Source organism: Mobula hypostoma, chromosome 9 (genome assembly GCF_963921235.1).
Source record: "Mobula hypostoma chromosome 9, sMobHyp1.1, whole genome shotgun sequence".
Taxonomy (NCBI): Eukaryota; Metazoa; Chordata; class Chondrichthyes; order Myliobatiformes; family Myliobatidae; genus Mobula; species Mobula hypostoma.
Window position 1 is genome coordinate 29521366 of NC_086105.1, and position 27441 is coordinate 29548806.

The window sequence follows — 27441 nt, forward strand, 5'->3', positions numbered from 1 at the left end:
GTTATAATATACATTATAGTTGTAATGTGTCCAGATGAAAGGTAATGTTCAGTTCCTCGAATTTAAATTGTTCTTCCATCGAACAATCTCAGCTGATGAGTTCGGGTGGTCAAAGTGAGAATGGGATGCTAGGCAACCATGCAGGTTGACACTTAAGGGCTTGATAGTAAATGTTCTGCAATCCAATGTACGTTCTTCCTGTTGTAGAGTTGAGTACACTGTGGATGGTGAAAATAATGCAGGAAGTTGAAAGAAATGCAAATACGTTGCTGTTTTGCATAGAATAAGTATCTGAGACCGGAGCCTGAGGGGACAGAGGAAGTAAAAAAGTTGCTGCACTTCCTGGGCCAGTATGGGAAGGTGCCATGGAAAGGTGGAGGAAATAGAAATGAGAACGGCATACAACACTGAACACCCTTTGGCCCACAATCTTGTGCTGAAGTAATTAAACACCTGTCTATACTTGTCTCTTTGTCTGATCACCGGGGGTGTCAGAGTCCTGCAGGCTCCTCCTCCTCTGATTTTTAGTTGATTATTTTACCTGTGCATTGTTTAGTTATCATTGCTTTGTTTCTTTATTTAAGTTCCCTCTGTTCTATTCATTATTGTTCAGTCTTGAGTTTACCTACTCTGTGTGTAGGGATTCTTGAGTCATAGCCTGTGTTCTCAACCAATTCACAAGTGAAGATTCTTTGTTCAACACCATCCTCTGCACGTGGGTCCACCAGGTCTAAGTCTCTCCTGGAGGTCCACTGGTTAAAGATGCAGAACTTCACGAGAACAGCCCCAGTTCAAACACAGCCTGGCAACCACCCCTTGTTACAGCAAGACTGAGCCATTGATGGACTCAGCAGAGTATGAGCATCTCTGATCAGTGCAGGCCAGCCAGGATGTCATGGTGAGAGGACATGAGTGTGTGTTCCTGCAGATCCAATCCGCCTTGCAGACATCCACCGAGATCAACCAGCTGAGCCAACAAACCCCTGCAGCCACCCCAGCTCCTGAGTCTCAAAACCTGCTGGCACACGGGTGATATGATGGTGATCCAGAGATATGTAGAGGGCTTCTTACTTGGTGACTTCTGGTTTTTGAGCTGCAACCCATTAAGTTTCCCAATGACTACTGAAAAATCCCCTATATCATCTAACTCCTCTCTGGCAAAGCTCTCATCTGGGCTATAGCACTCTGGGAGAAGAACTCCCCAAGTAATGAGACTTATGCCTCTTCCCTAGGGAGATGAAGAGAGTATTTGGCCACCCAGTCAGTGGATGACAGGTGGCCAACCAATTCCTCCAACTTCGTCAGGGTGCCTGTAATGTGGCTGGCAGTCTGGTGGTAGAGAGTGGCTGGAACGCTAAAGTCCTAATAGCCATGTTCCACTGTGGGTTATCATCCGAAATTAAAGATACATTGGCAGCCAGAGACCCGGTTGAAGATCGATACCTCCATCTGGGCTGACAATCATCTCCAGGAAGGGAGAAGAGAGCACCACAGTGACGGTTGTTAGACTCCGAGCCCCTTCAGCCTCCTCGTCCTCGGTGTGGTTATGTATTCCACCCAGTTCCCCTCATCTTCCTCCAGAGGAGTGGATGCAACTGGGCAGAATCCAACTTTCACCTGCTGAGTGGGACCGGAGAATGAAGGGAAAGTGGTGAGCCAGGCCATTTTCCATTCTGCCTGTGCTGAGTTGTTGGGAAAGCATCAGTGGTACCTGAGTTCTAGTCTGCACTCTCTACAAACTGATCCACAAGTGAAGAGTCTTTGTTCAACACCATCCTTGTCTGTGGCCTTCTCAGCACTTAGTTCCACCCTGTCTAAGTCCCCTCTGGAGGTCCACTGGTTAAAGATACAGAACATCACTATAACAACCCTGGTTCAAAGCCAGTCTGGCAATCACCGTTTTACACACGTTTATCTACACAATGTCCATATCCTTCCATTCTCTACACATTCATGTGCTAAAAAATAGATATTTTAAGTGCCTCTATCGTCTTTGCCTCCACTAACATCAACGGCAACACATTCCAGGCACTTGCCATTCTCCTTGTTAAAAAAAACACTTACCCTTAACATCCCTTTTGAATTTTCCCCCTCTCACCTTAAAAGCATATTACCTAGTATTAGATATTTCGACCCTGGGGAAAAAGACACCAGCGCTCTATGCCTCTCATAAGGGCTTGTATTTGGGGTGGTGTGGTAGCATGGTGTTTGGCATAATTCTGTTATCATGCCGGCAACCCAGATTCAATTCCACAACTGATAGTCTATATGTTCTCCCTGTGACCATCTGGGTTTCCTCAAGGAGCTCCAGTTTCTTCCCACATTCCAAAGGCATAGATAATATGTCAATTGTTAATAGGTCAATTGGTCACATGGGTGTAATTGGGTGGTGCAGGCTCATTGGGTTGGAGGGGCCAGTCGTGCTGTATCTTTTTAAAAAAACATAATCCTATTCTTATAAACATCTATCAGATCTCCCCTCAGCCTCCACTGGTCTGGAGAAACAAGCTCAGTTTGTGCAAAATCTCTTTGTATCACATGCCCTCTAATTCAGACAGCAGCTTGGTAAACCTCTTCTGCACCCTGTCTAAAGCCACAAGTACCTTCCAATAATGGGGAAATCAAATGAAATACAATACTCCAGATGTGGTCTAAATGGATTTCCATAAAGCTGCGATATAACTTCCTGATCCTTAACTTCGGTTCCTTGACTAATAAAGACAAGCATGCCATACCCCTTCTTAACCACCTGACCAACCTGCTATGGACTTGGGCTCCAAGATTCCTCTCTGTAAATCCACACTGTTATGGGTCTTGCTATTAATAGTGTACTGTCTCTTTATATTTGATCTCACACCTCACATTTGTTTGGATAATCTCCATCTGCCAATTTCCCACCCATATCTGCAATTGATTTATATTCTGCTGTCTCCTTTGACAATTTCTACCCTATCCACAACACCACCAATCTTTATATCATCTGCAAACTAACAAGCCCGCCCACCCACTTTTTCATCCATGTCAATAACATATTTCACAAGCAGGGGTCTTTGCCTGTGGACCTCTACTAGTCACAGACCAACAGCCAGAGTAAGTTCCATTGTCCACTGCCCTCTGTCTCCTATAGGTAAGCAAATTCTGAATTAAAATGGTCACGACGCTGTGGATCCCACCTTTTTCATCATGAGGGATCTTGTCATTCACCTTACTAAAATCCATTTAGAAAATATCCACAGTTTTGTCTTCATCTTCACTTTATTCACTTCCTCAAGAAACTCAATCAAGTTAGTAATACGTGATTTGCCCACACAAAGCCATGCTGGCTGCTTTTAATTGGGCATGGTTTTAACAAAATCTCATAAATCCAATCCTATCCCTAAGAATCCTCTGCAATACAATATCAGGAGTACAACAGAGGTTGACCACATTCACAGTCTCTCTAGTGGTACTGCAGCAGTGCCACGTCTACATGTCAATCGCAGAAATAACTCTTGTTTCAGTGGGATCACCTCTCATTTTTCTAACTTTGCTGTGTCTGCTCTGCCCATAGGTGTTTGATGTAACTAGAAAAACAAAAATTTGCAAAGTTCAGCAGAACCCAAAAATCTTGAACTCACTAAAAGCTGTGCCACAGGCTAACAAGACTGCTGGGGAAAAGAAGCTTTCAGATTTATTTCCAGAGAATGAAGAGATATTATGTTAAACTTGGATCAAACTGTAGACAGGACACAATAGGAGTACTGTGCAGAATTCTGGACAGCGTATTATAAAATTGATATAAGGCTCTAGAGACAGTGCAGAAAATGTTTACAGTAAGGTTACCAGTGCTGTCAGGTTATTGTGAGGATAGTGTAGATCTAATGGAGATCTTTAATATGAAAAATATGATGAGACTACTTACAGAGTGGGGAAAAGGAAAACTGGAGACTATCATTACAAGAAAGAGAAAGAAGGAAAAAACAAGAACAGACCTTTGGGGCCCATTGTGTTTGTGCTGACCATGATGCTAATTTAAGCTAATCCAATTAGTCTGCACATGGTCTTTCCTTCCATTCCCTGCCTGTTCACGTGCCTGCCTTCCAACACTTCCCTAAACAGCATGTTACAGATACTGTACTACACCTACCAATGTAAAAAAAAACTTGCCAAAGATATCTCCTTTAAATTTAACTCCCACTTTCATTAAATCTATGACATTTCCACCCTGGAAGATATCTACGATATCTCTAACTCCCTTGTTTTTTATGTACTTCCGTCAGGTTGACTGCAGCTGTACAGAAAGCACTCCAAGTTTCAAAGTTTGAAGTAAATTTAATATCAAAATACCTATACAACACCATATATATTCCTTAGTTTCATTTTTTGTGGGCATTTACAGTAAATCAGACAAACACAATACAATCAACGAAGGATGCACCAACAGGATGGACAAACAACCAATGTGCAAAAGCAACAAATAGTGCAAATACAAATTTTTTTTAAATAATAAATAAATAAACAGTAAGTATTGAGAACATGAGATGAAATGCCCTTCAAAGTGAGTCCATAGGTTGTGGGAACAGTTCAGTGATGGGGCGAGTGCAGTTGAGTGAAGTTTATCCCCTCTGGTTCAAGAGCCTAATGGAGAAGGGGTAGTAACTGTTCCTGAACATGGTGATGTGTGTCCTTTCTTCCTAATGGCAGCTGTGAAGAGAGCATGTTCTGGGATGGTGGTGGTCCTTCATGATCGATGCTGCTTTCCTGTAACAGTGCTGTGTGTAGATGTGCTCAGTGGTGGGGTTGACTTTACCGTGATGGACTGGGCGCTATGCAGGATTTTGTGTTCAAGGGCATTGGCGTTTCCATACCAGGCTATGATGCAGCCAGTCTCCCTAACACATTTATAGAGGTTTGTCAAAGTTTTAGATGTCATGCTGAATCTTTGCAAACTTCTAAGGAACTAGCGGTGCTGCCGTGCTTTTTCATAATGTCACTTGCATGCTGGACCCAGGACAGATCCTCTAATATTATAACACCAAGGAATTTAAAGCTGACTCTCTCAGCCTCTGATTGCCCCAGTGAGGACTGGCTCATGGATGTCCAGTTTCTTCATCTTTTAGTCAATAATCAGCTCCTTGGTCATGCTGACCTTGAATGAAAGGTTGATAAGTTACTCAGCCAGATTTTCAATCTCCCGCCTTTGATTCAGTTATGACAGTCTATCCTGCCTGTTATTTCCTCAAAAAATTCCAACAGGTTTGTCAGTCAAGATTTACCCTTAAGGAAACCATGCTGACTTTGGTCTACTTTATAATGTAGCTTCAAGTACCCCAAAACCTCATCCGTAGTAATAGGCTCCAACATCTCCCCAACCACTGAAGTCAGGCTAATTGGCTTATAATTTCCATCTTCTGACTCCCACCCTTCTTAAAGAGTGGAGAGACATTTGCAATTTTCCAGTCCCCTGGAACCATTTCAGAATCTGGAGATTCTTGAAAGATCATAACTAATGATTCCACAGTCTCTTCAGTTACCTCTTCAAGTACCCTGTGGTGTATTCCATCTGGTCCTGGTGACTTAGCTACCTTCAGATCTTTTGCTTCCCAAGCACCTTCTCCTTAGTAATAGCAACTACCCTCACTTCTGCCCCGATATTCTCAAATTTCTAGTATATTGCAAGTGTCTTCCACAGGTTCATCAGCCATTTGTTTACCCCATTATTACCTCTCCAGCATTATTTTTCAGAGTCTGTTATCCACTCTCACTTTTCTTTTGTTCTTAATATATCAGAAAAAAACTTTTAGTATCTTCTTTTATATTATTGGCTAGCTTACAATTATATTTAATCTTTTCTGTCCTTATGGCTTTCTAGTTGCCTTCTGTAGCTTTTTAAAAGCTTCCCAATTCTCTTAACTTCCCACTTCCCTGACAGCATCCCCTTCCAATCAACTTTGACCAGCTCCTCCCATGCCTCTGTAATTCCCTTTACTCCAATGTAATACTGATACATCTGTCTTTATCTTCTCACTGTCAAACTGCATGCTGAATTTATCATATTATGATCACTGCCTCCTAAGGGTTCATTTACCTTAATTTTCCTAATCAAATCTGGTTTATTATACAATACCCAATCCAGAACTGACTTTTTCCTGGTGGGCTTAACCACAAGCTGCTCTAAAAATTAATCTTTTAAGCATTCTACAATTTCCCTCTCTTGGGATCCTACACCAACCTGATTTTCCCAACTACCTGCATTCTGAAGTCCCTCCACAACTATTGTGACATTGCCCTTATTACATGCCTTTTCTATCTCCCATTGTAATTTATAACCCACATCCTGGTTACTGTTCAGAGGTTCCTATATAATTCCTAATAGGGTCTTTTGATCCTTGCAGTTTCTTAACTCTACCCACAAGGATTCTACATCTTCCACTCCTATATCATTTCTTTCTGAAGATTTGATTTCATTTGTATCCAACAGAGCTGCACCACCCCCTCTGGCTACCTGCCTGTCCTTGTGATACAATGTGTATCCTTGGATGTTATACTCCAAACTATTATTTTCTTTCAGCCACAACTCTGCGATGCCCACAATGTCATACCTGCCAATCTCTAACTGCGCCACAAGTTCATCTACCTCATTGCATAATACTGTGTGCATTCAAATATAACACCTTCAGTCCTATATTCATCACCTTTTTCAATTTTATCCCATGTGACACTTCAACTCATCCCTCTGTCTGCAATTTTACTCTAACATCTTCCTGTCCTTCCTCAGTCCCATTACACGACTTGTATACCAACTGCCCTATCCTCTGCCTCGTCTCACTGGTTTCCATCCCCCTGCTAGATTTACTTAAACCCATCCCAACAGCTCCAGCAAACCTGCCTGCGAGGATATTGGTCCTCTTTGTGTTCCGGTCTAATCGGTCCTTTTCTTTAACAGTTCACACCTTCCCCAGAAGAAATCTCAATGATCCAGAAATCTGAAACCATGCCCTCATGAACCACTTTCTCAGCTACTCATTCATCTGTACTATCATCCTATTCCTTTCCTGACTAGCATGTGGAACTGGGCGTAATCCAGAGATTCCTATCTTGCAAATCCTGCCCTTCAGTCTCCTCCCTAACTCCCTGTACTCACTGTGCAGAATCTCTCCCTCACTTTCTACCTATGTCATTGGTGTCACTTTTTTGTCGTTGATCCAATGTTTCATTTCATGGACCTATGGACTTAGATCCCAGGATCACCCTGTAACATCAATGTACTAAACGTCCCACCATTCACTTTTCTGTTACACTTGACCTTCTAAAGTGCAACAATTTACACCTGTCCAGATTAAACTCCATCTACCTTTCCTCTGTCAATGTTTCCTACTGGTTTACATATTGCTGTGTCCTCTGACAACCTTTCACTCTCTGCACAGCTCTGCCAAGTTTTTGCGTCATGTGCAAACTCATTAATCAGCTCACTCACCTTTCCATCCAAAACGTTTATTACTTAGAACCCTCCTCTCTCGCCATGAGAAAGTAAACTTTGCCAACGCAGGGTTGATGTAAAAAGTATAGATGTATGGATGCATTTGATAGGAGAATAGGCAAGCTTTCAGGGAAGAGGAGATGACGTTAATAATGTTATAAATAGGAAGAGGCATATGGAGAGTATATAGTATATCCTGACATAGAGCCTGTAGCCCAAGTGGATGTCTTCTGTGCTGCATATTCTATATAATTCTATTTGTTTTTATCTGTTTCATGGTTGCTGTTCCTATTGTCCTTCTTTCTTTCTAATTCCTTTCCTTTTACTTTTTTTCTCTTTCTTTCATTTCTTTTGCTTAGAGCGTTGTGTCAGTGAAAACTAAATTCTGTAAGATCTGTCAAATTCTCTGACATCTTCTTCACTCAAAAGTCTGATTGAGCACAGAATGGAAACTGCTTTAAAAATGCCTTAGGCAACACAATGAGGCCAAAGCATGATAGAAAGCTGTGGCAATGTGCTATAAGGCATCCGGCATTATGGAAATGCAATACACCTGAAATATGCAATAAGCCCTGAGTATGCAAGAACTGTTCCTGGAAGGTGAACAAGAGATGGAATTATATGGCTAAGCTTCCATTACCATTACTCTGGAGATGTAGTGTAGGTGCAGACTTATTTCATACGTTTTGGTATTTGGATCTCTCATATTTAAAATAACATTTACGATTTTATGGTCCTATTGGGAGAATAGACAGAACAACAGCCTCAGATTTTTCCACCAACCTTGACGTGATGCAGGACACTGTTAACAATTGTGAAGACATGTCATTAACTCGTAATGCTAAACACCTGCATCCTTGTCACCCACCAGTGCCTCAGACTGAATCAGACAGTCATTATTGTCGAGCATTGTGAAAGGTCACCTTTCACCTTCATAATATCACTCTTTCACAAGCACCAGCCATTTCCTGCTTCACAAATGAAACCCTCAATTATGTCGCTGTCACCTCCACACTCAACAACTACAATTATCTGCTTTCTCACTTTCTCAGTATTACATTTATTTGCACAGTTTGTCTTCTTTTGCAGATTGGCTGTCTGTCAATCAAAGGGGGAGGGAGGAGGGAGGAACCACCCACTGGAGTGGATGGTTACCTAAATTTGGAAAACTCATCGAGTCTCCAGCAAATCATGTTGTCTGTTGTTTCTAATCACTCTTTTATAATTTAAACATAACTTTTAAACTTTTTTTAGGCATCTGTTAGTCTCGTGAGACCATGGAAGGTTTCCAGGGTGCAGGCCTGGGCAAGGTTGTATTGGAGACTGGCAGTTGCCCATGCTGCAAGTCTCCCCTCTCCACACCACCGATGTTGTCCAAGTGAAGGGCATTAGGACCCATACAGCTTGGCACCGGTGTCGTCGCAGAGCAATGTGTGGTTAAGTGCCTTGCTCAAGGACACAACACATTGCCTCAGCTGAGGTCCGAACTAGCGACCTTCAGATCACTAGCCCGACACCTGAACCACTTGGCCACGTGCCAACACATTAAAAACATTGAAGCATTTTAAAAAAGTATGAATGTCTTTCCATCCAACCATGCTTCAAGTAGCTTTATCCCTCTAACAAGTGACCTTAAGCTGATCTCCTGATGAATCACAAAATCAGGTGTCCATGCTTTATGGACAGGCTGTGTCCTGCAGTCCCAATGGTATACAGCTTGGACCACCATATACTGTGTCTGAGATAAACATGCTTCAGCACAGAGGATTCCAGTTTACGGTGCACAGTGTCACAGTGTGCGCTGGCAATGTCAGAACCCAAGTGTGGTGGAAAGACAGACTCTGATGTAGAGATAGCGACCAGAGTATATTCATAAGAATTCCTACAGAATATCGGTTGCTCAGCCGAGTAACACTGTATGGCCTAACATTCTCACAACTAGGACCCGCGCTTAGTGCAAATCAGGCATCCGCTTAAATAATACTAGTACTGGAATAACAACAGGAATTCTGCAGATGCTGGAAATTCAAGCAACACTCATCAAAGTTGCTGGTGAATGCGGCAGGCCAGGCAGCATCTCTAGGAAGAGGTACAGTCGACGTTTCAAGCCAAGACCCTTCATCATGAAGGGTCTCAGCCTGAAACGTCGACTGTACCTCTTCCTAGAGATGCTGCCTGGCCTGCCGCATTCACCAGCAACTTTGATGTGTGTTGCTAGTACTGGAATACTGTGTTGGGAAATGTATGATAATGTATTTTGGTTAAAAAAAGACAATCGTGCAGACTATTATATAAATGGGGAGAAAATTCAAACATCAGAGGTGCAGAAGGACTTAGGAGTCCTCGTGCAAGACTCCCAGAAGGTTGAGTCTGTGGTAAAGCAGGCAAATGCAACATTGCCATTTATTTCAAGAGGAATAAAATATAAAGCAAGAGATAATGCTGAGGCTTTGTAAGACACTAGTCAGGCTGCACTTGGAGTGTTGTCAACAGTTTTGGCCGCATATCTCAGAAAGGATGTGCTGTCCTTGGAAGGGATCCAGAGGAGCTCCACAAAGATGATTCTGGGAATGAAAGGGTTAACATATGAGAAGTATTTGGCAGCTTTGGGCCTGTACTCATTGGAATTTAGAAGAATGGGAGAATGTGGGGAGATGTCATTGAAACCTACAAAATGTTGAAAGGACTAGATAAGGTCCATGTGGAGAGGATGTTTCCTCTGGTGGGGGTATCCAGAATTAAAGAGCACAGCCTCAAAATTGAGGGGCAACCTTTTAGAACAGAGGTAAGGAGAGATTTTTTTTTAGCCAGAGAGTAGTGAATCTGTGGAATGCTCTGCCACAGACTGTGGCGGAGCTCACATCCTCAGGGTATATTTAAGGCAGAAGTTAGTAGTTTCCTGATCAAAGGATATGGTGAGAAGACAGGTGAATGGGGTTGAGGGGACTCAGGATCAGCCATGATAAAATGGCAGTGCAGGCTCAATGGGCTGAATGGCCTAATTCTGCTCCTATGTCTTATGGCCCTATGATCTAAAGAGCGAGTCACTCGAGAAAAAAACATTAGGTATTCTAATTGATTAACAGCTCTTACTAAGCAACAATTAACCAGTTTAGGTGCTCTTAAAAATCTCAGAGCTCAACGCCTTTTGGCTCCTCGCACAAGCCCAAAGAGCTAATTATGCACAGGGGTTGCATTATTTGGTGTGTAATACATGATTGACGGCACGTAGCAATATTCTGGCATGATCAGGAAATGGTATGCCCTCAGAGTGAAGTGCACCTCTTTCCAATAAATAGCTGTAATCCAGCTGAGAATGTCATTCCAGAAACTGAAACATGATGGAAGTGTCCATCCATTGTGAGTCCCTCAGTCCGCTGGTCAGTGTTTACGAGGCTGGTGTTTCTTCAAATCTTTTGCATTTTCTTGGAAAGTGAAAGTGAATGGAAAAGGTTAATTCAGAATCTGAAGCACTAGCCTGGAATTTCCTGTAATGGTATCATTGGCAATGCATTCTCTCAGATTTGCCAATCAATGTGCCAATCTTAACGTTGGAAATTTTGTCCAAATTCTTCTGCTTCTGTCCAATTGTAATTCCATTCCAGGCAAAGCAAACAGTTGTGAAAAATACAGCCATTAGCCAACCTTTCTTTAACAACAGGGAACTTATAAATCCTTGGTGATATAAGCACATGACTTTTTGTTATTCATCTGCTTAAACTACTGCACACTATCTCAGCACTTTGGCTTGATCTCTTTTGGATCATCTTGCTATAATTTCAAATCAGCACATTGTACTGTTGATCTTAAGTATAAGAAAGCTAACTTTAAAGATTAGTTTTAATAGGTGATCCATTTAAACTCATTGGAACATATGTCATCATGGTAACATTGCTATTGTATTTTATTTATAAACTATTGAAATCTAAGGGAAAATATTAAGGGGCATGAATCAAAGTATATAAATGTTTAAATGCAGATGTAATTCAGCATTGACTATTTTTCTTGCTAATACTTTCCTCTGTAATGCACTCAAAATACAAGAGGAACTCAGCAGGTCAGGCAGCACCTATGGAGGGAAATAAGCAGTAGATGTTTCAGACTGAGACCCTTCACCAGGAATGAATTCCTTATTATACTGACGGGTATTTAATGCACCTTTGCTCAATTTTCCGACCTGCATGCAGGCAGAGGCTAAGGAGCAAGGCAAGGCTCCAGAAATTAGGACAACAAAGAGGTGGTTGCAGGAGACAAAGGAGCCGCTATGGACTCAACAAAGGACCTGAATAAGTACACCCAGTTGTCACTGACTGTATAAAACTAGTCGTAGATGAGTGTGTCCTTAAAAAAGTTATTCAGAATACCTGAATGAACCATGAGAGCCACATCTGTGATCTTCAGGTCTAGCAACCAAGTACGATACAAGAGGTCCTGGTATGATCTCTAGAAAGCTATCTCATGGGTGAAGTGGCAATTCTGAACAAAACTTGTATCACTGAAGGATTTAAAAATGCAAACACGAGGAAATCTGCAGATGCTGGAATTTCAAGCATCCTATCCTGATGAAGGGTCTCGGCCTGAAACGTCGACTGTACCTCTTCCTAGAGATGCTGCCTGGCCTGCTGCGTTCACCAGCAACTTTTATGTGCATCACTGAAGGATGTTCGACAGCTGTGGCAGGGCTTGAATGCTATCACCTCCTACAAAATGAAACCAGGTGAAACAGGTGATATCAGGGCTTCACTTCCAGATGAGCTGAATGCCTTTTATGCTCGTTTTGACCATCAAAACATTGAGGAACCTTCACAAGTTCCCACAGCTCCTGATGACCCTGTGATTTCAGTCTCTGAAGCTGACAGAGCATCCTTTAAGAGGATGAAACTGTGGAAAGCATTCAGCCCAGATGGGGTACCTGGCCGAGTACAAGAGACCTGTGCTGATCAGTTGTCTGGAGTGTTCACCAATATCTTTAACGTGGCAGTCTGAGGTACCCACCTTCTTCAAGCAGGCTTCAGTTATACCGGTACCTAAGAAAAACATGGTAACCCATTTCAGTGACTAGCATCCAGTAGCACTTACATCTACAGTGATGAAGTGTTCTCAGAAGTTGTTGATGCAGCATATCAACTCCTGCATGAGAATTGACTTGGATCTACTCCAGTTTGCTTTCTGTCACAACAGGTCTACAGCAGATGCCATTTCATTGGCTCTTCGTTCAATTCTGGAACACCTGGACAGTGAAGATGCACACATCTAGATGTTCTTCATTGACTACAACTCATAATTCAAAGCCCTCATCCTGTCAGAACTAATCAATAAGCTTCAAGACTTTGGCCTCAATACCTTCTCGTGCAATTAGATCCCTGATCTCCTTACATGCAGAGGCCAGTGAGTTTGAATTGGCAACAATATCTCCTCCACCATCTACATCAACAATGGTGCACCACAAGACTGTGTACCTAGCCCCTTGCTCTATTCGCTTTATACTTATGACTATGAGGCTAAGCACAGCTCCAGTGCCGTATTTAAGTTTATTGATGACACCACTGTCGCAGGCCGAGTCAAAGGTGGTGACAAATCAGCGCATAGGAGGGAGACTGAAAGTCTGGCTGAGTGGTGCCACAACAACAACCTCTCGATCAGTGTCAGTGAGACCAAGGAGCTGATTATTAACAACAGAAAGTCTGGAGGTCCATGAGCCAGTCCTCATCAAAGGATCAGGAGTGGAGAGGGTCAGCTGCTTTAAATTCCTCAGTGTTATCATTTCGGAGGATCTCTCCTGGGCCCAGCATGTGAGTGCAATGAAAAAGAAGGCACTGGAGCATCTCTACTTCCTTCGAGGTTTGTGAGGATTCGGCATGGCATCTAAACATTTGACAAACTTCTATATACTGCATGTGTTGGAGAGTATATTGGCTGGCTGCAATACCGCCTGGTAGAGAAGCACCAATGCCCTTGAACAGAAAGTCCTATGAAAAGTAATGGATACAGCTCAGTCCACCATGCGTAAAGCTCTCCTTACCATTGAGCACACCTACACAGAGCGTTGTCACAGGAAAGCAGCATCCATCATCAGAGACCCCCATCACCCAGGTCAAGCTCTCTTCTCACTGCTGCCATCAGGAAGAAGGCACACGAGTCTCAGGACTCACACCACCAAGTTCAGGAATAGTTACTACCCCTCAACCATCAGGCTCTTGAACCAGATGGGGTAACTTCATTCACCCCAGCAACCCATGGGCTCATGCTCACGAACTCTTCATCTGATGTTCTAGATATTTTTGGTTATTTATTTATTATTATCTTTTCCTCTTTTGTATTTGTGCAGTTCGTTGTCTTTTGCACATTGGTTTGTTGATCGCCTTGTTAGGTGCAGTCTTTCATTGATTCTATTATGGTTCTTAGATTTACTGAGTGTGCCCACAAGAAAACAAATGTCAATTATATATGGAGTCCTGTATGGACTTTGATAATATGTTTATTTTGGACTTTGAACTTTCCTGCTCTGTAGTTAATTGTGATTAGAAATTCAAACGATCAGCATACAAAAGTAAAGGATTATAGTCTTTCCATAATTTAGTTTATTTGTTTGTTAATTTTCCCAGTGTTACAAATCAGCAGCCTCAGGGAAAATGAAGTAGACAATGGATAATGGTCCTGATTTTCAAGTTTAAGAGGACGCCAGTTGATGAGATAAAAATCTCTTGTGCCACCAAGGAATGACAACAGGCAGAGCAAACACTGTCCCTAATTGCTCTAAGTGCTCACTGCACCATTTGTGATGCTTCTGGCCTAACTGCTTTTGCTGAACCTGGTGATAAGCAATTTATAATTATATAAATTGTGCCTCTGCCTGGCCTCTAGTGCAGTCATATGACAATGATGATAATAGTGGCTACATTTTAAGAGATATGCATGCCATTACTTCTGATAATGAAACAGGCAGAAAACTCCTACTTATGTGAAACTGATGGTGAACTAGCACAACTTGTATAGAAATTTTGAGTTTTGTATATTTAACAGAGTAGTTTACAAGGAAACAACTGTGGGGATAGGTTTGATGGGATTGCTTGGGGAGCACAATGACCCCCTTCTATGTCATAAGAAAATATTAATCAACTGTATATCTATCCACATTTGTAGATAGGTATACTGTGACTTTATATTCCAACCTGTTGGCTGAATATCGATTTGTCCTTCTGGTAAAAGTTTTTTTCCTACCCACACCCCTTTTCTTATATTCCCCTCTCTGGTCTTTTACCTCTTCTCACCTGCCTATCATTTCACGCCCCCCCCCCCAGTCCCTTCCTTCTTCTCCTGCTCCTATGATCCACACTCCTTTCCTATCAGACTCCCTTTACCTTTCCTATTCACCTGTATTCACCTATGACCTTCCAGCTGTCCTCTTCCCCCTCCTCCCACCTTTTTATTCTGGAGTCTTCCCCTTTCCCTCCCAGTCCTGAAGAAGAGTCTCAGCCTGAAACATCGACTGTTTATTCTTTTCCATAGTTGCTGCCTGGCCCGCTGAGTTCCTCCAGCATTTTGTGTGTGTAGCTTTGGATTTCCAGCATCTGTAGTGTTTCTCTTGTTCACATTTGTAGGTGTTGTACATCTGAGACAGCACTATTAACTTGGCCATTATTTTAGCATCAGTGTCTGGCCATTATAAAGTACTTGCCACTGTTGGAAATAACAAATATAGTTTTATTTTCTTTGTAAAATATACAAAAATAGACAAAGGTACAGAGTAATAACACACTGTTGTCAGGCCAAGTTTCTTCCAGTATGATTATTACCCACAGTGCTCTTTGGAATAAGATACAGATGCTAGACTTATTCAGAAGGAAACAATGCAATAGAGGAACAGTGAGGCAGAAATTCATAGACCAGGGTGTTTTTATGCATTATGCATGACTTTTAAGTCTGAAAACAATTATTGCAGATAGCAAAGAGCATCCAGTCATACAGTATGGGAACAGGCCTTTCAGCCCATCTGATCCATGTTGACCAGATTGCCCATCTAATCTAGTCCCATTTACCAGCATTTGGCCCCTTAACCTTCTAAACCTTGCTTATCCATGTGCCCGTCCAGCTGTCTTGTAAAAGTTGTTACACTACCTGTCTCAACTGCTTCCTCTGGCAGCTTGTTCTACAAAAATACTTGTTACAGTTCGCACCCGACTGTGCCAGCTTCCGGGGTTTAAGACGCTCCGATTCCCCGGAGTACGGATAGTTGGTGTGGCCCCTTTAAAGATTCAGGCCGTCTCCGCTCATTGACGGCCGTGTTTTGGTGCCAGAACTTTAATACATAAAGAGCACCTGAGCTTTCGGTGCTCAATCGTCAGCTCAACTTTAGATCAGTCTGCGATTGTGTTTTTGAATTTTTGCTTCGTTTGGATTCCCGTCTAACATCTAGTCAGGAACCCAGCTCTCATCTCAGTCTCAAATTTGTGTCTCGAGTCTACTCTCAGATACGCCAGCACTTGGGTCCTTACCATCCTCAGCAAGTCCTCTCGTCTCAGATACCACACTCTGTGTAAAAAAGTTGCACCTTAAGTTCCTGCAAAGTCTTCCCTATGTTTTCTAGTTCTTGATTCCCCGACTCTGGGAAAAAGAGTGCATCCACCCTGATGTACTCCTCATGACTTTATGTCGATATGCTTCTTACATGACTCCAACTAGGCATAATCATGCAGGACGTCCTGAATTCATTATTTTAATTCCATTTCACGTGCTTTAGAAAACTACAAGTTGTCTTATTCATTCATGAGATGCTGATGTCATGGGCAACCGTAGTACTTATCATAAACATAGGAAATTCTGGTGTTGCTGGAAATCCAAAGCAACACACACAAAATGCTGGAGGAACTCAGCGGGCCAGGCAGTATCTATGGAAGTGAATAAATCATCAACATTTCTGGCCAAGACCTGTCTTTGTATTCTCCATCCACAAGCCATTGCAGGGGGAGTTAAAAACCAACCCCATTGCTGGTCTGGAGTCATGTTTGAACCAGGCTGTTAAAAAGAGCACTTCTTTTCTGAAGAACATTAATAAAACAGAATTTTCATAATGATCTGCTCATTTCAGGATTATCATTAATGGGACTAGCTTTTTATTAAAGATTTCTGTAATAACTTAAATCTATTGCTAAGAACAAAACCGACCACAACAAAGTTCTGTTGCAAATGTAAAACTACTGACTCATTAAAAAAAATAAATGTGGGATTCTCTAATGTATAAGACTGGCTGGAATTTTAATTCTCTCCAGAGCTGAGGTCTTCCTCCTCAGATACCCATGGACACTATGTGGTCCTTCTCTAAGGATGCACCTCCAGGATGTAGAAAAGGATATACAAAACTTTTCTGGGTATATAAAGTGTAAAAGAGAGGCAAGAGTGGATTCAGACTGCTGGAAAATGACACTGGAGAGGTAGTAACGGGAGATAAAGAAATGGCAGATGAACTTAATAGGTATTTTAAATCAGTCTTCACTGCGGAAGACACTAGGAGCACACCAGGAATTCAAAAGTGTCGGGGCAGAAGTGAGTTTAGTTGCTATTACTAGGGAGAAGCTGTTTCGGAATGTCAGGAATTGTGAAAAACTGAGTTTAAGTGTATTTGGCTAAGGTGTATGTAAACTTCTGACTTCAACTGTATGTCTTATGGTTACAGGGAGAAGGCAAAAGAATGGGGTTGTGGGGGATAATAAATCACCCATTATAGAGTAGCAGAGCAGACTCGATGGGCCGATCCAATGTCTTGCGGTCTTATAAAATTATCAGTAAGACAGCAACAATCTTTATGGAACCTGTCCTTGGTAGGTTCTTGTGAGTGGAGGTGCCCCTTTGAGCCCCACGATAACCTTCCATGCACAATAATGAATTCTTGCAAACTCCCTCATTTCTTGATGCACCATGTTAAATATTCTTTCCCTGCTGGTAAATAAACTCTGAGGCACTCAATCTCTTGCTTCTCCATTGCCCCTTTCCGATGGGTATCTGAGTGGCAGGATTCAAATGAGATGCAGCCATTGAATTCTGCTGCCTTCCCACTCACATTCCTGTTTGCCTCTGGCATTTGTGCCTGGTGAGAGGGTCAATGTGCTGTCCACACAGTGACAAGGACATCCATCTGGCAGACAATTTAACAGCATCTGTTTTCATCAGGAACTTTTTTAAACCAGGATTGTGCAATATTAGTTGCTTCCAGAAACTAGTGACAGAAAATGGCAGTTTATATCATTTCAAAATGCTGGAACAATTGAAAAAGTTACAGTTTAAAAGATAGCGAGTAAAGGTGAAAATCCTAGTCAGATTTTTTAAAATAAAGATGACTAAAATCTCCAAGTTGTGGTGAAGGATTGACGTGACGGAAGTTTTGCCTCATAGCAGGACGCTGTGGCAGAGCTCCCAACTGAGATCTGATACCCATTGCAGTGATGATTCACTGTTACATGACTGTCGTCCTCGCCTGGAAATATGGCAGGTCCCCACGAAAGATAACACAACACATGCCCACAACATCTTCTCTGGGGCTGCTAATGTATGTATAACACAATTAACTGTTTGACAGTGATTGATCTTGCTGTTAGTCTTAAATCTTTACTGAAGAAAGCTGGTGAAACCCTTCTTCTGATGAAGCCCTTCAACAGAAACCAGTTGGTGTGTTTTGAATGAAATCTGAAGAGGATGTCTTATCTACTTTGAACTTAACAAATGTTTTAATGTGATATTGTAGACCCATTATAGTACAGAAGATAGTTTGTAAACTCATGAACAGTCATCTTTTATTGGATTAATTACACATGCAGAACAGACAGCAGAGTGGTTCACCCAACCCTTTATTGCTTTTAAAATATTCAAAGGTCTATTAACAAAGAATGTATAAGTTATACAGCCTTGATACTTGTTTGCCTACAGGCAGTCGCAAAGCAAGGAACCCGAAATAACCCAATTAAACAAATATAAGACCAACCCCCAGTGCCCACAGCAAAAGAGAGAAAAAAAGCACTAAACAAATCATACAAACAGTAGAATCAAGCAACAACAGCAGCATTCCGACCAAATTGATCCCTTAGACCCAAATCCCGGAGCAGCCCAGAGTAGGCCCAAAGCCTCAGTATTCAGTTCATCATATTAGCGGGGCAAATTGCCGCACAGTTTCCAGACATGAAGCACGGCAGCCGGGGGCAGACTCACACCCTATCAATGGAATTGATAGAAAACTTCTGATACTCCCTGCATGAAGCAAACATTCAATTTTAAGAAAAGATCCATTGGCCCGGAATTGAAGCTTGTTCAGAGTCACACTTTTTCTGCAAAAAGGGTGAAAAAGCTGGTGTGTACTCAGGTACGCAAGCTATGTAAGTACCAGAAACAGTCATCAACAGGACAACACGTGCACCAGCATAAAGTCAAGCAAACAGGCATTAATTTGTTCACACACATGAACAAGCTCACAGAAACATTATAGCTAATCCCAATCATGTGACATTTACCTTGATGGAGAAGCAAAACAAACAATAAGACATTATTAATATGGTTTAAATTCTAATTGATGCTCAGCAGATGAAAAGTGGATTGCCAATTTGCTAATGCTGGCTTTGTGCTCAGAGCATAGCCAAATTCCATTCCCAATAACTTCAGACTTTAAACGCAAACACGGCTCTTCAGTATACTCGCATTATATTTATAGAAATTTACTCAGAACCTTTCCTTAATCAAATCATCCTTTTTTATTATACCCCACTGCTCTTACCTTTATTCCGTTTAGAAAGTGCAGTTACACAAACATTGGTGGAAAATATCAGCAAGATCAGAGTTCTCCCCTGCATTTTCCCAAGGGATCAATTAGTAACCGAGCTTGAACTAAAGCAGCTTCTTGGTGGTGATATATGAGAACAGTGTAGATCTGGAGAGTCTGGGGGTCTCTCAGAGACTGCTTAAGTGTCCAACTGCAGGGGCTCGCTTTAAACTTGCCTTGACTCTCGGAAACATCTGGTAAACATCAGCAGTCTGTAATACGTATGCATGCTGTCACTCAGTGAGCCAGCTGCTCTCTCACACTCCCCGTATTTCACATACATACTTTTATACAAGGTAATTACACATATATAGCTACACACATACATTAACCAGAAACCAGGCAAGTAGTTCATTATTACATTGACTTATGCAGGCAATCTCTACAGCAGTGTTTTATGGTAAATAGATGGATCTGTGATCTTTACATTCCAAGATCTGGCAATGAGAGGCAAAGCTCCACTTCCTAATGAATCATATCCATGTGTTTTTATCCTTGGCCACTTTCAAAATCCTGAGGCAAATATGCTTTAACCTCACATAGATTTTCCTGCCATTCCCTGTTTTAGTACCTCTTTATATCTCACAGCAGCAGTATGGATGCATATCTCTTTCATTCAGTCATGACCACACAGTCAGCGTTAGCCCACAAGTCCATGTTGAAATCTCTCTTCTGAGATTTGCAATGTTGCTACAGCACCAACTGTCTTGGCCATGGAGGTCAGAGGTGATATCTTCTGAGACATTAACTACACCACGATCTTCACCCACAACCTTGGAGTTCTGCATTCTAACAAGGGAAGCTGGCCTGAAGTCAGCATTTGATCTGGAATTGACAGAGGAAATAGATTTAATGGTAGTTTCAAGTGTGGGCCCCAGAAGAACTCCAGATCAGCCAAACCATTTGGGCACCTGGCTTCTGCTGCAACAGAATGAACACTTGACGAATGCCACACCAGACCCATTGCTGTCTTTTGTTCACAGGAGAAGTGGATGCTTTGAGAACAAGTTTTTGCTAAGTTCAGTAACATCAATAGACAACACAACTGACTTTAATCTTCTGATCCCACAAAGCCAGGGGCTTCAGAGAGAAAAAAAAAATCATTACTTCATTTACAATAATCCATAGGAATAAAAAGCTTTGAAATCAGGCCACAGAAATGCGATGGAATAAGCACAAATCCTCAGCACATCTTGTTTTCTCACACAATTCAACCACACTAAAGCCAGTGGAAATGAGAAGCAGTCTAGATGAAAGAACTGTGTGCCTGTAGGCAGAAGCATTCAGTTTTAATGGACCGTGCTTTTTTTTTCAAACTTCAAACTTGGTCTTAGAAATGAACATATCACAATGCCAGAAATCCTCAGGATGCAAGACATTTAAACATTATCGTGCAATCAGTACATCCAGTGGAACCATGCAGACACATTAACAAATTAAAATTTTCTTAGGTACAAATATCGAATCCACCCCAGAGATGCTTGAACATCCACAGGTAACGTTTGATAAGCTCTAACACACCACCAAGCCCAATAAACGTTCCTCCAATTTTACCATTTACCTGCTCAGTCTTTCTTCAAATTGCAGTTCATCTTCGCCAGAAATGATCATTGAGAGTAGACTGCCCAGCCATTCTTTCTTTAGTGACTTGGGCAATTTCCCATATGACCTAGTACATGGTGATGTATCTTCACTGGAACAGCTTGGCCAGGGATGTTGGCATTTCTGGAGTGTAAGTCTTAGGCACAATATTTGTGATGTTTTGTGGTCCCACACCCTTTTGCTACATCCAGTGACCTTGGGGATTTCTTAATCTTCGAATGAATTGACAAAGTTTGTCTCTGTTCTGGTAGAGGAAGATGTGGATAATCAGAAGCAGGGTTCCTTATCATATTTTACTTGATGTCATGAGGACTTTGACACAGTGGAGGCTTCACAGGGGTACGCCTTTTCTTCTGTAGCAGCTTTGTTCCCCTGAAGGATATCAATAATTAAGCTTGGTTTTTATGATAACCCTGAAATGATTATCACCATTATCAAGATTAGTATTGACTATTAGCAAAGAAGTGGCAAATGAAATACAATGTTGGAATGTGTATGGTTATGCACTTTGGCGGAAGAAATAAACTGGCAGACTATTATTTAAATGGGAAAGAATTCAAAGTTCTGAGATGCAACGGGACTTGGGAGTCCTCGTACAGGATACCCTTAAGGTTAACCTCCAGGTTGAGTCGGTAGTGAAGAAGGTGAATGCAATGTTGGCATTCATTTCTAGAGGAATAGAGTATCGGAGCAGGGATGTGATGTTGAGGCTCTATAAGGCGCTGGTGAGACCTCACTTGGAGTACTGTGGACAGTTCTGGTCTCCTTATTTAAGAAAGGATGTGCTGACGTTGGAGAGGGTACAGAGAAGATTCACTAGAATGATTCTGGGAATGAGAGGGTTAACATATGAGGAATGTTTGTCCGCTCTTGGACTGTATTCCTTGGAGTTGAGAAGAATGAGGGGGGACCTCATAGAAACATTTTGAATGTTGAAAGCCATGGACAGAGTGGATGCGGCAAAGTTGTTTCCCATGATGGGGGAGTCTAGTACGAGAAGGCATGACTTAGGGATTGAAGGGCACCCATTCAAAACAGAAATGCGAAGAAATTTTTTTAGCCAAAGAGTGGTGAATCTATGGAATTTGTTGCCATGGGCAGCAGTGGAGGCCAAGTCATTGGGTGTATTTAAGGCAGAGATTGATAGGTGTCTGAGTAGCCTGGGCATCAAAGGTTATGGTGAGAAGGTGAGGGAGAGGGACTAAATGGGAGAATGGATCAGCTCGTGATAAAATGGTGGAGCAGACTCGATGGGCCGAATGGCCAACTTCTGCTCCTTTGACTTATGGTCTTATTAAGACCATAGATCACATTCACACATTCAATCTATCTACGTTTGTAGTTCCATCAGGTTAAGAAGGGCACATTTTACCTATTAAATTCAGATGCAGCACTTGTCAAGAATAATTCTGAGGACAGAAATATGGAACACTTGGTATAGTATGAGGTATTATAGTTAAATTTCCCAAAGCCAACATCCTAGGTTTGAAGTTTTCTGGTGATTCTTTTATTGGAAAGTCATTTGTTGCACTTTTGTATTTAGTTAATTAAGGGGCCAATTTGTCTCTGAGTATTGCAGGTCAGAGTTTTAAGGTAATGGCTCAGTTAACTTGTTAGTACAAGGATAACATGGTAAGGTGATACAAGTCTGCCTAGATTTATACTTTTTACCTTTTACTTTCTAAGGTGATATTCAATATACCCAAATGTCATACTTCATCAAGAATGAAGCTGAAAAACAGCAGTTTGTTCTGATTCTGAATAACTTTAGTTGTACATGTTCATTTTGGGTTATGTCTCCAGTAAACTTGTTTACATTCCTGGGCGCGAGATAAGATGTAACTGACTCCATCGCTAAGTGATGGTCTATTAAAGCAACAGTTTCTCGCAAGAGAGCTGTTGGGATCTTGATTATGTGGTATATTATATTTAAGATGGGAATGGTTTTAATTATATAGGTTAACGGGTTTGTCCAGGTTTCTTTTTTCTTGTCTCTTTGATATGATTGTCTATGAGAACTGCTTTGCCTTTCTAATTTGTTGGTGCTAGAGGGGAGCAGTTATTGTTCAGTGTCTGACATTGCTAAGTGACACTCACAGATGTTACAAAGTAAAAGGTTGAATGGGAGGGGTGATGGGGGGTGGGAAGGGGGTAACTCAGAGCTCCACCACCAACTTACAACAACAGATCCAGGGGAAGATGAGCAACACAGATAAATTAGAAAATATTACTATTGTATCATTTAATGTTAGGGGATTAAACTCTCCCCACAAGCGTTCTTAATGTGGACAAATTTGATATCTAACTTTAAAGATCTTTTGTTAAAATAGGAATGCTTTGTCTGTGTATGCACTACTATTCAGTTGGTGGAGGGGAGAGGGATGGGGGGAGAGAGGGGTGGAGGGGGATGGTGATGAGGGTTGGGACGTGGCTGAGATAAACAGTCAAAATGTAATTAGCAACTAGTTGTATTGAATGTAATTTGTTGGTGTTGCAATAAAAAATCAGAAATAAAAAAAAAAATTCCCAAAGCCTCTTTGCCATTTCCCTGCAGATTGTTTCTGTGCACATCAAAATCCAAAGGATTTCACTGAGTACACATTATCAACATAGATCATGGCAAGTAATTCTCATTTACCTTGCACTCAATGTCAGTAAGTCGAAAGAGCCGATTGTGGACTTCAGGAAAGGTAAGACGAGGAAACATGAACCAATCCTTGTAGAGAGATCAGAAGTGGAGAGAGTGACCAACTTCAAATTCCTGGGTGTCAAGATCTCTGAGGATCTAACCTGGTCCCAACATATTGATGCAGTTATAAAGACAGCGGCTATATTTCAATAGGAGTTTGAGGAGATTTGGTTCGTCACCAAAAACACTTGAAAACTTCTATAGATGTACTGTGGAGAGCATTCTGACAGGGTGCATGACTGTCTGGTGTGGGGGGGGGGCACGGAGGGGCTATTGCTCAGCACAGAAAGAAGCTGCAGAAAGCTGTAAAATTAGTCACTTTCATCTTGGGTACTAGCCTCCGTAGTATCCAAGATATCTTCAAGGAGCAGTGCCTCAGAAAGACGACATCCATTATTAAGGACCTCCATCACCCAGGGTATGCCCTCTTCTCACTGTTACCATCAGGTAGGAGGTACAGAAGCCTGAAGGCACACACTCAGAGAATGAGGAACAGCTTCTTTCCCTCTGCCATCCGATTCCTAAATGGACATTGAACCCATGAACACTAACTACCTCACTTTTTTAGTACATTTTATTTCTGTTTTTGCAATCTATTCAATATACATATATATTTACTGTAATTGATTTACTTATTCATATCTTTCTTTCAGTATTATCATGTTCTGCTGCTGCTAAATTAACAAATTTCAAAACACATGCCGGTGATAATAAACCTGATTCTGATTCTGATTAAATGTATAGTCTTAAGATTCCAGGCCTGTGAGAAGGTGTGAAAAAGAAGGAAGGACAAAACAGGTTAGAGTAAAGCAGTTGCACTATACTACTTTATGTTAAACTAGGCCAAATGTGATTGAAAGCAGAGAAAGCACTTAATCAATCTTTGTAAGATTTAAGCTGGGATGTCATCACCTTTCCTCCTTATCCTTCATAGAAGGATTCAGAAATCCAGGATTCACTGATAAGGGAGGAGCTTTGACAGAAAATGCAGCAGCTGATGGGTGGATTAATAACTTCTGTTGCTTTGCACATGTCTTTCTGCAATTCTTGTTTCATCTTTCCCAAATCAGTTTTTGGACTGCACATCTACAGGTAGGTCCAACTGGAGAACACTGCCATCCCAGATGCTTTGTGCATGTAATCTCTAAAGGCAGGAAAGAAAACCCTGCTATGTGAAGGATATATAAGAGGAGACAAAAAAGTCAATATTTGCATCACAAGCTCTTTTAAATAAATCTAGGAGGTCCCCTCTTGTCAGGGTTCAGAGATCCAGAAGATTTTCCTTAATCAGTCTTTAGATTTTATTCTGTGGACTTGGGAAAGAATTTTTAAAAATGAGCTTGATTCCACCCTCTGATTAGTATTCAGCAATCCTGCACCCATGTGGAGCTCATCGACTTCATTAACTTTGCCTCCAACTTCCACCCTACCCTCAAGTTTACGTGGTCAATTTCTGACACCTCCCTCGCCTTTCCCTATCTATCTGTCTCTGTCTCTGGAGACAGCTTATCTACTACTGTCTCTTCTAAGCTCACTGATTCTCACAGCTACCTGGACTATACCTCTCACCAACCTGTTACTTGTAAAAACACATCCCATTCTCTCAATTCCTCTGTCACTGCTGTATCTATTCTCAGGATGAGGCATTCCATTCCAGAATGAAGGCGATGTCCTCCTTCTTCAAAGAAAGGGACTTCCCCTTCTCCACCATCAATGCTGCCCTCAGCTGCATCTCTTCCATTTCATATACGTTTGCCCTCACCTCATCCTCTGGCCACCCCACCAGGGTTATGGTTGCTCCTATCCCTACCTACGTCCCCACCAGCCTCCGCATCCAGCACATAATTCTCTAACTTCTGGCATCTCCAACAGGATCCCACCACCAAGCACATCTTTCCCTGCCCCCATTTTCTGCTTTCTGCAAGGATCACTCCCTATGCGACTCCATTGTCCATTCATCCCTCCCCATGATCTCTTGGCACTTTTCCTTGCAAGCAGAACAAGTGCTACATCTACCCCTACAACTCCTCCCTTACTACCATCCAGGGCCCCAAACAGTCCTTCCAGGTGAGGTGACACTTCACCTGTGAGTCTGTTGGGGTCACCTTCTGTGTCCGGTGCTCCTGGTGTGGCCTCCTGTATATCAGTGAGAACCAACGTAGATTGGGAGACCACTTTGCCGAGCAGCTATGCTCTGTCTGCCAGAAAAAGTGAGACCTCCCAGTGGCCACCCATTTTAATTCCACCTCCCATTCCCATTCCAACATGTCCATCTATGGCCTACTCTACTGTTGCAATGAGGCCACACTCAGGTTGGAGGAGCAACACCTTATATTCTGTCAGGATAGCCTCCAACCTGATTGCATGAATATCAATTTCTCAAATTTTTGATAGTGCCCCTCCTTCACCATTCCCCTTTTTCCCTCTCTCACCTTATCTTCTTCTCTGCCTACCACCTTCCTCTGGTGCTCCTCCCTCTTTTCTTTCTTCCATACCCTTCTGTCCTCTTCTATCAGACTTCCCCTTCTCCAGCCCTGTATCTCTTTCACCAATCAGTTTCCCAGCACTTTACTTCACCCCTCCCAGTTTCACCTCTCACCTTGTGTTTCTTCCTCCCCTCCCCCCACCTTCTAACTCTGACTCCTCATCTTTTTTTTTTCTCCAGTCCTGGTGAAGAGTCTCGGTCCGAAACATCGACTGTACTCTTTTCCATAGACGCTGTCTGACTTGCTGGGTTCCTCCAGCATTTTGTGTATGTTGCTCTGCTAAAGATCGCTTGCATGTTAATGTTGAAATAGAACACAATCAGCTTCATCTGGGATCCTCTGATATATTCTTAAGCTACGCAGATCCGTCTTTACAAACTAAATGTGAAACTTCAGAAGGCTGCCAGTTTCCTGCAAAGTGTCTCTTCAAATAAACCCATCTTCAAAAGAAAACCGGACAAAGGGTTGTCTGGATGTCATATTAATTGACATTTAGACAATACTGCGATGGTAATCATTCTGAAAATCTATCTTTTCAAGGCAAGTTTTAAGCAAAAACAAATGATCCTTCTTAACATATGCTGATCTGGAAGTCAAATCATCAATGTGCTCTTACATTGAAAACATGTGTGACATGTCATGCATAGTGGAGATCAACCAAAGTAGCTGCTCCAAATTGGTTGATCTTCAGTACAAAGTTTAAAGATAAAAATAGAATTTCCCCCCCTTGCTTTCTGTAAAACTTCTTGGATAGAATCACCATTCCAAAGCAGCCATTATAGGTTATACTTAGCAAATAGACGTTTTGCATGACTAATGGAGTTGAATTTCCAGTAAGTTATACCATTGTATGTAATGGAGCCATCGTGAGGGAGTCTGCTAATATCTGAAATCTGATCTCTGCTTAGAGTTCTGAAACATTACTAACCCCTCAGGCTGTGAGCAAGACACTCAAACATGACCTGAGTCATCAAAGGAAGCAAAATTATAAAAACATCCATGCTAAGAAAGTAATTGACAAACAAGTATTCTGCCAGCATCACAGTAAGAGAGTTACATGGAAAATGTATCTTTTTGCAAGCAATGCTATGACCATGACAATGGGTTTAATGGAAAAAATAAACCAGGTTCATTTTACAAGGCTGGGAATCTGACATATTCACTCCATCTGAATAGACGCCACTGAAAGCAAAAGAAATGACCATCGGGAGAATAATCTGGCCAAATTTTAATGAACATGCAAGTACATCAGTTATAGAAATAACACAGAATTTGATGGAATCAGAATCATAATTAATTAGTCTTTAAATAAAATATTCAGCTGAATTTTACTCCTTAATTTATAAAAAAAAAACCTTTCCTGGAAACAAGATTATGTTGGTGTCATTGATCAATTATACAC

General features: G+C 41.7%; 1 protein-coding gene across 1 annotated transcript in view; it reads right to left on the reverse strand.

The window, feature by feature from the left end:
* The window catches only part of LOC134351591 (protein FAM180A), a 46338-nt gene extending 26146 nt beyond the window's left edge, over positions 1–20192 (reverse strand). Inside the window, exon 1 of the mRNA XM_063057952.1 lies at positions 19218–20192. Within this exon, the coding sequence (XP_062914022.1) occupies positions 19218–19293 (76 nt within the window). The 5' untranslated portion in view covers positions 19294–20192. The remainder of the gene's footprint in view (positions 1–19217) is intronic.
* Positions 20193–27441: the final 7249 nt, after the last annotated feature.